The sequence below is a fragment of the Enoplosus armatus genome, chromosome 9 (assembly GCF_043641665.1).
Source record: "Enoplosus armatus isolate fEnoArm2 chromosome 9, fEnoArm2.hap1, whole genome shotgun sequence".
Lineage (NCBI taxonomy): Eukaryota > Metazoa > Chordata > Actinopteri > Centrarchiformes > Enoplosidae > Enoplosus > Enoplosus armatus.
In genome coordinates, this window is record NC_092188.1 from 13,909,484 (window position 1) to 13,921,154 (window position 11,671).

At 39.2% G+C, this 11,671-nt stretch overlaps 1 protein-coding gene across 1 annotated transcript; it reads left to right on the forward strand.

Annotated features, from left to right (window-relative positions):
- Positions 1–4,116: 4,116 nt before the first annotated feature.
- On the forward strand, positions 4,117–8,308 carry nfkbid (nuclear factor of kappa light polypeptide gene enhancer in B-cells inhibitor, delta). The gene is made up of 12 exons (XM_070912646.1): positions 4,117–4,147; positions 4,703–4,833; positions 4,927–4,960; positions 5,578–5,768; positions 5,870–6,054; positions 6,533–6,638; positions 6,770–6,916; positions 7,019–7,070; positions 7,242–7,399; positions 7,743–7,859; positions 7,965–8,129; positions 8,231–8,308. Exons 1-12 carry the CDS (start codon positions 4,117–4,119, stop codon positions 8,300–8,302), a joined length of 1,389 nt encoding a protein of 462 aa, XP_070768747.1. The 3' UTR covers positions 8,303–8,308.
- Positions 8,309–11,671: the final 3,363 nt, after the last annotated feature.

Consider the following 11,671-nt stretch of genomic DNA (forward strand, 5'->3'; position numbering starts at 1 on the left):
TACATTGCCATTTTTTCATTTATTTCGTTTTTTTTCTTTCTTTCTTACGTGGCTCTTTTTCTTTCAGTATTCAAAAACATATGTAAATTGCAGAAAAAGAGGAAGGATTCGAAGATTTGGTTATGAATTTATAAGTCACATACGTAACCCCTGAAGATATGCCAGACATGCTTTTTTTCAAATTATGTTTCTGTTAGATCCCTGTGGTCCTCGAGCCATCTGTCTGTTCTTTGGAAAAAGAAAGCAGCTTTAAGTGTCTTCTGTATGTTTTCACCTCTGAAACAAACAGAGAATCTGTCAGAATGTGTCAGATTTCATGATTCTCATTAAAAATTAAAAATCTCATTAATCTTAGAAACACAATTTCACCTTTCACATATTTAATTTCTTATTTTGTAATCCAATTTTCCAATTTACCCTTTTAATTCATCAGTCTGGACTGCCTTTTATTTAACATTTGGCTTACTTGTTATTTCACTTTGGTCCTTTAAGGCTATGCTTTATTATATTTCTCCACATTTTGAATCTCTCTATTCTGTTCAGTTGTTTGTTGATGGTTTATGGAGCAAACAGAAACTCAAGTTGTCGTCATTTGGTAAAGAAAGATTCATCACTTTGTTCCAATATGATGTCTTGCTGTTGGTGTGGTGTTTTAGATGACACAGAGGTTCCTGTAAGGCTGGGTCTAGACTGGGTACCTACACACAATTTTATTAAAAACACAATGTATGAGCCAAATAAACAAACCAGTAGCCCAACTGTCAAAACACATTCAAAACATTCAAAACACAGAAGTGGAACCTGCTCTATTGTATAATCCTAATGTATAATATGTATGTTTTCTAAAGCTGGAAACATTTCGTTTAATTATATGAACATTTGCATTAACATTGGAGTAAACTGTATTTTTTTACTTATGATTAGTTAATAAGCATAAAATGCAGACTTTACACTGATTACGTTGCTTTTGACACTATGTAAGTAAATATTCCTTGGGGCAAAGAAAATGCCTGATTGGACCATTTATTCATCTATTTTACTTGATTTTAGGAATGTGTTTTGTATTTGTATTGAGATACAGACCAATATTGAAGACAGAGATTTATTTACTTTTTGTAATTTAGTATCGCAACCTTGCACTAAAGGCAAAACATGTTTGATTGATTAGTTGATTTATTGATATAATAACTGACTGAAGTACATATACTCTTAATTGTAAGAGGTAATCTATATGATCACTTCTTTTCATTAGATTTCAGAGGCAAATCGTGAACTTTTTACTCCACCATATTAACATGACAGCTAAAGTTACTAGCAACATTAATCACACATAAACCTGACATCATCTACGATACATTGTTGTGGGTTAAACTACCAAACAGTGAATTTGTTAAGATTACTTCCATTTGGACTAACTACAACATTAAAATGTGCCTTAAAGCATTAGTATAATATACAATATTTTAGCAATATGTACAGATAGGAGTCATTCTGAAAAACAGGTGCTTTTTTTAACACTTAAACACATTTAGTTGATAATAGCACTTATATAACATTTTGAATGTAGAACCTTTACAAATAAAAAGGTATCTTTACATTATGGTAGTGCTACTTTTAATTAAATGATCTAAATACTTCTTCCTTCGTTGTCCCTAATCATAAAGTACCTTTGTGTTTATTTGTACACTTGTGATAGCTGTTATTCACGTAGCTAATAACTGTTTATCACATCTCTCTACTTTCTACTTGGTTTGACATAACTGTGAATGTGTGGCTTCCCCTCTGCTAGAGGGCGTGGACCACAGCTGGGGGTGGTGATGGGGAACAACGTGCTCTGTGTGTACAAGCAGCAGCGATAAGACAACAAGCCAGACAGACTTCAGGCAAACACGAACATCACAGATCCCTCTGGCTCTGTAAATCAGTTTATCCCGCTTTCAACAAGACTGGTGGCCAAGAAGACGACCTGTTGAAGATTTCAAAGCAAAACCGTTTCTGACATGCACTTTGATAAATGTGAGTATATGTGCTTTTAATTTGTTTTGTTATGGCAGGATACAAGTGTTGTTGCTGGTGTCTTATATTTGAGCATATGTGAGTGCAGCTTTTTAGCCTAATGTTAAATGGCTTGACAGTAATGACGACAACTGAAACTATTACTTTTTACTTTAGTAAAACTTTACTTTAGTTACTGCATTTCTGAACAACATACAGTGCTGTACTTGTTTGTTTTTAACATTCATTCATGGGTTATTTTGTTAGTGGCAGCATTATAATAATTCTATATATAAGCCTACAACATTACACACATATCCTTCCATCTTAAACACATTTGATAGATTTTGTTTTTACTTTATTTTGGACATTGGATCCTAAATCTGACTGAAATGAGCCTCTGTAAACTCCCAGTGTGATTTAAAGTTAGACTGTGTTTTCTAACCAATAGGGTAATATGTGTTTTAGATTAAACGCCTCTCTACTGATAGTGTACAGTTGAGTGATACTTCATGTACTAGCCTTTCTCTCGGTTTTCACTGAATTAAAGCATAATTAGGGTGAATCCAAGAGTCAGGACATTTGGGGAAACCCTGATGCATCTCCACCCCAGCTCGCTTGTTTTCATTTCCCCTTTTGATTAACGCCAGACAATCAAACTGTGTGACGTGACAACTTAACTTTCTTTGTTCATGCCTTTGACACAGGCCTGAATGATTACAAATTTTGTCGTGTGTGTGTGTGCTAGGTCTGTTAAACCACAAAATGAGGAAATTGGCTCTGCACTGCTTCTCTCTCTACAGAGCGAGCCAAAAGAGAAAGGTCGTCGGAATCCCCAACCTCCCACGCACATGACTCAATGTCCAGGGGTTTCCACAAGTCCTATTTGAATCTAGCGCAGAGTAGCCCAAAGCTGTGTGGGGGCAGTTAGTGTAAACCCCAATTTTATATATGTGCAGGCTAGGATGTCTTCATACCCTTGGACAAGCCATTGAAAGCCATTTCCTCACTTGTAGTTTCTCACAGCTAATGTGTCAGAGCAGACTGTAACGTATTGAGAAACTTCTATCATCTGGAAATCTCTCTCTCACTCTGTTTAATTTAGATTGTGTAGTTACGCGTCGCAACATTATATCATCTGTGAAAAGGCCAAAGGTGGTATTTTGTTGTAAAGATCAAATGAGTCAGGATTGAGTAACCTATAGTAACACCTTCTGAACTTGAAAATGAAACTTGAATGTATAACTCACTGAAATGTACGGACTGATGTCATTTATTCTGATAAAGTGACCTTTATGATGGGATGGGGGCATGTCACACTCAGCAGCACAAGGGCTTATTGTTGAGGACAGGTTTTCAGCTGGAAGTGAGATCCTCGTTTTTTTTGAGAGAGAGAGACAGGACAAACCGTCAGAAATCTAAACTGGCAAGTCCATGAACTCACATGTCTCTCTCACAGGGCGAATTTGCATATATATTTTTTCAGAAGTAAACCCTCTTTGTATTTGCTCTGGCGAACAGAGCTGTCTCGTCCCTGTGTGGCTTACCACAGCAGTCAACATTCACAGGCAAGTTAAAAAGAGAAATGACAAGAGAACATGTCACTCTTCGTCTGCTCTGCCTCCCAGACATGTAGGTGCAATAGAAAGCACAAGGCAACAACACGTGTGGAGGTGACGTGCCTGTGACACACCAAAGGCAGGAAGATGTGGTTTGCGTTTCTGTTAGCGTAATGGAGCGAGACAGGAAGATGTCATAGAAAATCAGCAGTGGCAATCCCATGCTAAAGATTTTCTGATGAATCTGTCTGGCTTGCATGGCCGCACGATCTGTGTTCCTAATGGAGGAGGTTTCTCTAAGCTTTATCTTTGTACTCGGTTCCACAGACAGGGTGGAAATATCACTTTATCTTTCACGTGTGGGGTGAAGTTTTATGAGGAAACAACCTGTGTGGTCACATCATGTCAGCTGGAAACATCAGAATTCTGTTTTGTAATAGTTTTTCCTATTTTTCTCTTTGCCTTTACCTGTTCAATGGAAATTATACTTTTATATCAGAAGGGGGAAAACACCCTCACAGTATAATGGATTTGATATTGATGTGAGCAGAAAAATGCCACCATGGAGAAACTGAGCAGGCAGCATCATCCAAGTGAGAACATGTTAATGTGATTATTTCAGTCTGAGAATTTGTCCAGACCTGCATTACTTAAAATCAATAATCTGAGCTTGCAACATGATTCATGACTTATGTCTGTGGTCTCACATGTGCCGGCCTACATTTGAAGTATGTGGTTTATTGCTCTGACAAAGCCAAGCCCTTCTTGATGAGATGAGAAGTTAAATTGCAGATATACTCCAGTGAGAGTAAACAAGAAACTAACACTTGCAGACACAGAGAGACTGTCCATACTCTACATTATATCTATTATGTTATTTATTTTCTACTTGACATATTTAGTAATTCATAAGTACAAAAGTCTGTCTACATATAATTAAAAGCTGTCTGTTGTCCATTGAGTAAATCCTTTTTTAGCCATAGCTAAAAACACATTTAGTAGTGTTGGAAACATTAGTTTGGCCCAGCTACTCCAATGTGACTGTTCCAACTGTTTCATTTCCAAACTTTATTGATCTCCAATATCCGTCCCATGTGAACAAAATATATGACCAAATAGTCATTATTGGCAATATTTGTCTTTTTCAGCGCCGAAAGAGAAGCCGTGTTGCACTCTGCCCACAGTGAAGAAACTCTTGGAGCAGAAGAGGAGGCGTGAGACGTCCTCTGTGCCACCCTCCTGCTCTACAACCAGCACAAGTCCTGTTCCTCCAACTACAGTAAGGCGGCACGCAGAGGGGGTTCTACACCTCACTGAATATTATATCGTAAACATGTGATTGCTTATGATTTCTCTTTTTTTTTTCTCCCAGCAGTTGTCTTCATCAGAACCATTTACCTGTACAGGTAAGAGTAGGACAACCTCTGCACAACACTTAAAGGATAAGTCTGGTGATATTCTTTATGTTTCTTATTGTAAACAAATCCCGTGAAAAAAACAGCACTAATAATGAATTGATCCTAACGAGTACTGTGTGTGTAGTTAAAGCTTGGTAAAGCTTCTTCCTCTGTGCCATGGAGCTCCTCTCTTCAGTCATTTCCACATACACCGTCCTGCTGCTGGAAATACTCACTAGTACACCAAATCCACAGCAGAAAAAGGGCCCTGACAAATACACAATGTACTCCTGTTGGAGTAACATTTGCTGAAAGCTATAGTGCCCAACTGATTTAGCCTTTTTAATAAATGAAAGTGTGTATTTGTGGCCTGTTTATTAGTAAGATTTATGTCCTCATTTGAGACGAATGTGCTTGGAGCTGAGAGCCCCAGACAGCGTAGGGATGTTGGAAGGTATTCAGGGACAGACTAACACCTTGTTGGTTTTGGTCTTTTCATGGGATTTGTTGACAAAAGCAAAAATGCAGAATATCACCGGCTTGTCTTTTTAAATTATTTTTTAGTATATAAATTACTGACTGAGTCATCAGTGATGAATAATAATAATCCACCCTCTCCATTGTAGGTGCATCAAGCAGCTACTCAGACATGGCAGTGAGCTATGAGCAGTGGCCTCCAGCACCAGAGACTACACTCAGTTACTACCCCAGCCATCCAGGATCCAGCTATGCTGCTGCCTACAGCCTCCCGATGACATCTGAATACAGCACACAGCAGCAGGTCCCGGTGATGTTTGGAGATACATCTCAGACATATGTAAGAGTTTTGTCTTTCAGCTAACAAGTTGTATTTGTTTGTAAGTGCATAATCATACATTTATGTTGTTGGCTTAAGTTATAGCCTGCGTTTCTTTTTAGCAGGAGTGCCCGATGACAGCCGCAGATCCCAGTATGGCTACGTCTTGGTCACTTCTGAGTCCCAGTCAGACGGTACAGCTGGGCTTTGGTTTGTCGATGGATGCCACCAAGCTGGAAGAAGCCAGGATGCTGCTCAACGGGATGGACTACAGCAGAGCCACCAGGCAGGATGAAGACGGAGACACGTGAGTGCTTATGAGTGAATGCATGTTGAGTATGTTGTGGTGTGTGGTTTATATAAGTAACATTTGTTACATGGGCCCTCAAGATTGCAAGATTACACTGATAGTACACACACACACACACACACTCACACACACCACAAACTACTATTCTGGACTCTTTTAAACCTACTGCTGACATTACAGTGGCGTGCGAATGTGCATACGTGAGTGTACAATTGATTTACTTCCAGAGGAGTTTCGTTTTCAGTCGAAAGCTAAAAGTGAGAGCCACATGTGCAGTTTGGTAATCCTAGAAAGATTAAGAAAAAACAAAAGATGTCAGTGAGTCAGCCACTCATGCTCGGTGATTAGAAACCCAGATAAAGTGGAAAGACAGATTCAACTGTGAAAGGGAATGGTGTGAAACTGGTCGTGGGAATTACCACGATTTTCCAGCCTCATTTGAAACTGATTTATCATGTGCTCTTGTTCTTGTCAGCATTCTGCACATCTACACCGCCAAGGGGCTCAGGGAGTGTGCCTTTGCTGCTGCAGAGAGGCTGAGGGATGTAGGCAGGCTCGATGCCAAAGAACACAAGGGAAAGGTATGAACAAAAAAAGTACACATCTTAAAAAGTGTGAAAATTGATCTTCTTAAGTGTTTTCTTTATTTTAAACATGAGCACAAGATTATAATTTCTGTAAATAAAGCTGCATAATAATTGTGCTTGTGCAGACTGCTCTACTGGTTGCGGTGACAGCAAACCAGCCAGAGATTGTGCAAGATCTGCTGTCATTAGGAACGGACATCAATGCCTGTGATGTTAAAGGACAAACTGCTCTTCATCTGGCTGCCCACTATGGCTTACCTGGGGTTCTGCAGGTAAAGCAGCAGTAGCACTGAACTGCTTTGGCACGACTATCACAGCAGGTCAGAAAAGTATAGAGAGCAGACATTAACAGTAATTCTTTTTTCTTTTTGCAGGCAATTCTGTGTAGCAGGCCGGTTGTCAACCTGGAGGCCCGCAATTTCGAAGGTGATTTAATGCTTTATCAGTTGTTATTACTATGCAAATGATCAACCAACAGGGAGGTTGTGTTAACGTAGCTGTACATTATCACTTGGACCAGCGCCAATTCAAAAATATTTACATATTTACATTGTTGCCTTACTTCAAATGTTACATGTGTCTTCTTCTGTACCTCAGGAATGACCCCTCTGCACTGTGCAGCCATTTCTCACAGTGTCACCATGAAGGCTGTGTCTAGCAGTGGGCTGGTGGATCCTAGTCTTCAGACCAAGGCTGCGGAGAAGCTCTCCTGTGTGCAGATGCTTCTCAATGCAGGGGCATCCCTACTCAGCCAGGTACAGCACAGCTCTTTCCCTTTTCTGATATGTCACGTGAGCTGCTTGGCTAAGACATAGGCCCAGATCCATAGATGTGTCAAAGAACATTAATAGATGAATGAACGGGCAGATTAGTTGCCAGTAGGTCAGCAACCAGGTACAGAAGCTTCAAAGCCCAATATGCTAAACCCTGACCTTTCAGTCAGAATATACAGTTCATGGGGTGCCCAGGTTTTATCTAACCATTATGATGTCATAATACAAGCCACCCCCCCTCCTCCCCCACTCTCTCTTTTGTTTTCTCTTTCTTGTTTGACACTTAAATGTCTCAGTCTGATCACTTCCAATTCTCCAATTCCAGGAAATCAAAAGTAACAAGACTGTGCTGCACTTGGCTGTAAAGGAGGGAAACATTGATCTGGTGGGTTATCTGCTAAAGATTCCCCTGCCGAACATGAAAGACTTTGTCAACTTGAAAGTGAGTCCCACACTGACGGGTTTTGTGGTTTTGCACAAATATATACTGCATACATACCTGCCTGTAAACAGTCTGAGTCATGCTGCGTTTCCCCTTTTGCCATAGGCCCATGGTCACACAGCTTTACACATGGCAGCTGGTCTCCATGGTAACCCCCACCAGGAGGACATCCTGCGGCTGCTGCTGAGCAGAGGAGCTGATCCCAGCATCCGCAACCTGGAGAACGACCAGCCAGCTCACCTGCTGCAGAGTGGCCTCCAGGGAGAGCAGGTGAGCTAACAGCCAGCCAGATCCTTCACTGTGTAGTCCTGCTGTTTCAGTTCTTATCAAGGGCAATTCATTATCATCTTAATTTATCTTTTCATTTCTAGCTCAAGCTCATACTGAAGAAACGAAGTGCTTCTTCTCGTCGACGTATCATGTCCTTACAGGACCAGGAATGATCTGAATCACTTGTAATCCCCCATTTGGAGGGAGCGAGTCTTCACGATGTTGCCTCTGTTGAGAAGGGGATTTATTGTTACGTGGATTTGGGAGTCTCTGGCCTTTATATTGTTAACAAACTAGTTTGGCATATTAGTCTCTAGATATAATTCACATTGGATTAGACAAATGATACTTTAGTGCATAAAGCTTAAATTACCTGCATAAGTGTTTTATTTATTCTTTAATACTCATGTGTAGGTGAAGGATTTCATTCTAAAATGTGATATCCTCCCTGGAGCCTTTTCATGAAATGCTCCTGCTGTTGCTGACAAATTGGCATGTGTTAAAAAAAAAGAAAAAAAAAAGACTATTAGAGACACTTTAATTGATGTATTTTTTTTGTCAAAATGGATATTTCACATTTTGAAATTAAAGTCGTTAAATGAACATAAATGAACAACATTAGAGATCTTCAAAAAGTAGAAGGTATCGACGGTGCTGTGGAAGGTGGAGTAATAATCATTTTCCTAATAGGCCACGCTCCCAGTTTAATGTTGATTTCAATGAAATCGTTTGTATGACCTCCAGGACAATGTCCCTGAAACCCCTCTGACTCTCTTGTCAAAACCCCCATCATGATAACTTATCATATTGATACACTGAGTGATGGTTTTGATTTCTGTCAGCATGTGTGCTTATGTTAAGAATGCGTGTGTTCCAAATCGTATAACTGAACTTCTTCTCTGTATGCATCATACTTGTGTGTGTTTTCTTTGTGGAAAAAGAAACTTTACTGTGTAAAACTATTTTGTATTTGAAAGTGACTGTGACAAACGAATGTTCTTATCACTGAGACATTACATGAGTAAAGTGCGGTGACAAATTGTCTGACTAACTGTACATTTTACTCATGAGTCATGAATAAAAGTACAATAACACTGCATTTAAAGCTCCATCCAGTTGTATTGATGTTCAGGGCATCCTTTGAACAGTCCCACTTACTCTTGGCTACTGACATTTTTCCACTGGAGTTTACTGCCATTGACCCTTAGTCACAGGTGAAATGAGGTCTGGTTTTGACTGTAATTTGAGTGACAAATAAGCTGTTTTTCACTTATGTGTCATCTCTGCTATTAGATGTTGTAAATTCCTGTAAAGCACAAAGGAAAGATCGAGGTCATGAGTAAACAACATAATGATAATATTTTCTCATTACATTTACTTCACTTTAGATACTTTCAACCAATATAAGATTATTGTTAGACTATTAAAGACACTGATGAAATCATGTGGAGCAGACAAGACTTTTATTTGAAACAGTGGTCTCATTGTTTAGGTTTTACAGATACTAATTTCATTTTTAATAACTTTGCCTTAGATTAAAAGAGAAGAAATGACTGATAACAAAACCCCAAATCAACACATTATTATATATTCCAAAGCATTTTCATAATAAACTGAATGTTGTCTTTTCATTTTCATCAGCTAGCTATTTTATTTTAGCAGGTTACATTTGGTCTTTTCTATTTATTGGTTTCCTCATTATTTTGTCATGCTATTTCTTTTGAAAGGCCCAACAAAACTAAAGAACAATAAAGGCAAAAGACAGTTGTTACAATTGATCAGTGCATGCAGTTCTTTGTTTCGACCTGGAGATTTTGTCAGTCTATAAATATTTAATCATGCTCTTAATTGTATTGTTTACCGGGAGTAAAATGTAAGACGGAGAGACGACAGTTGTTGCATTGGTTTGATTTAAAGTACTTTATGGTTGGGAGTATTTATTTATTTTTTTGTGTGTGTTTTAGTCCCAACACTCACACAATAATGAGCATTTGCTCACTTTTACAGAATTCAGTGGAAGTTGCAATGAAACCAGGTTAGGATGCGTTGGAAAACTCTGTTTCTTGATCATCCAGCTGGCAGAGGTATATCAGCCATAAGAGGAATGGCCATGGTGTGTGTTCGCTGGCGTGGCTCCTGTGACGACTTCCTCTCGTTCAAGTATATACAATATTTTTTATACAGTTTGAGGAGGTACTGCAAAATTCAGAGAGAAAACAAACATTATTGCATGTAAGCACAAAATGACCTTAAACATTTCCCTCCAGTCAAGTGAACTTACCCTCTGTCTTTGGAATTTGGGTACCAGATGAACTGGAACTGCAAACAGAAATAAGGGAGGAAATTAGTAAATATTTGTATATTCTTAATTCAAGATTACTGATTATGAAATACAGTTGTGCAGTTTGAAAACTGTGGCCACGACTTCAACTTGGATTTGGAGTTGAAACCACAGGGTTCTGAGGTAAGTGAGGTATAATGATGGCCCGATATGCAGCGTTTTGTCCTGTTCAAACAGCAGCTCTCGCCTTTCTTCATGTCTTGCCATACAAGCAGCATGCCATCAGCTGAGAATACACACTACCAACACATGAGGAGTGTGATGCATACATTTAAAATTGTTTTCAAGAGCAAGCACTGAGATAAAGAGAGCACAAAAGCACTACATGTGATACATGTGGGTCTGCAACTCTGTGTTGAAAGTGTGTGTGGGTTGTGTATGCAGAACATAGAAGGGGGTATTTAGAAAAGAAGCATCCAGGGCGGGGGTAGGAAAAAGCTGTGGGAACCTCAGTTTTAGTCAAAGAACAATACTAGAAAAGATGTTTTTCCACACTGGTTGGGTGTCAAGTCAAAATCATACAGCATGCACAGGCGGATCATCCACTAAGCCTTGCACAACTCTTACTTGGATGAGGATTTTACACATTTTGTGAATTTTTTACCTGTTTGAGGAATGATAGATTAGTTACAAAGGTAAAGGTGCTTATGTAAATGTGATAAAGCCTCTGTATTCAAGTGTTTATGTAAGAAGAAGTCTAAACTTACTCAGGGCTATCAAAATGCCAGAGACAAACATAATAACAGCAAGGATAACCCCTGTGGTCCGCAGTGTCTCATAATCTGCAAGAGACAACAACAGACGGACTAAATCAAACAAACCCATTGGAATTTATGATGAACTTAAAACATACTGTAGTGAAAAGTACAAAATTTGATATGTTAAACATGATGCTTGATGGTGTACATCTTACCATAATCGAAGTCACTTCGGTCTGGAAACATTGTTTCTGCAAATAAAGAGTCTGGTCAGTTATAGAGCCTGATAAATATGTGTGTTGTAGTGCAGCACCAAGGACAGCAATAAGCGTTAAGGGTGTGTGTTCACAGTCCAGCACCATGGACAGCAAGGTTTGCAGCTCTCCAGATCTGCAGGCTTGGCTCCACAACTCCTCAGGAGTTTTTTTTCACTGAGAGGAGCTCAATGCAGCATCTTTGCTCAGCAGAAAAAGATGCACCATGAAAAAGTGGGTTACAAGCCA

Bases quoted from the DNA above. Each gene is read 5' to 3' on its own strand.
- nfkbid (XM_070912646.1), top strand. From the start codon at position 4,117: ATGGAGAAACTGAGCAGGCAGCATCATCCAA. The intron at 4,148-4,702 runs GTGAGAACATGT...TGTCTTTTTCAG, and splicing joins GAGCAGGCAGCATCATCCAA to CGCCGAAAGAGAAGCCGTGT. The intron at 5,769-5,869 runs GTAAGAGTTTTG...GTTTCTTTTTAG, and splicing joins GAGATACATCTCAGACATAT to CAGGAGTGCCCGATGACAGC.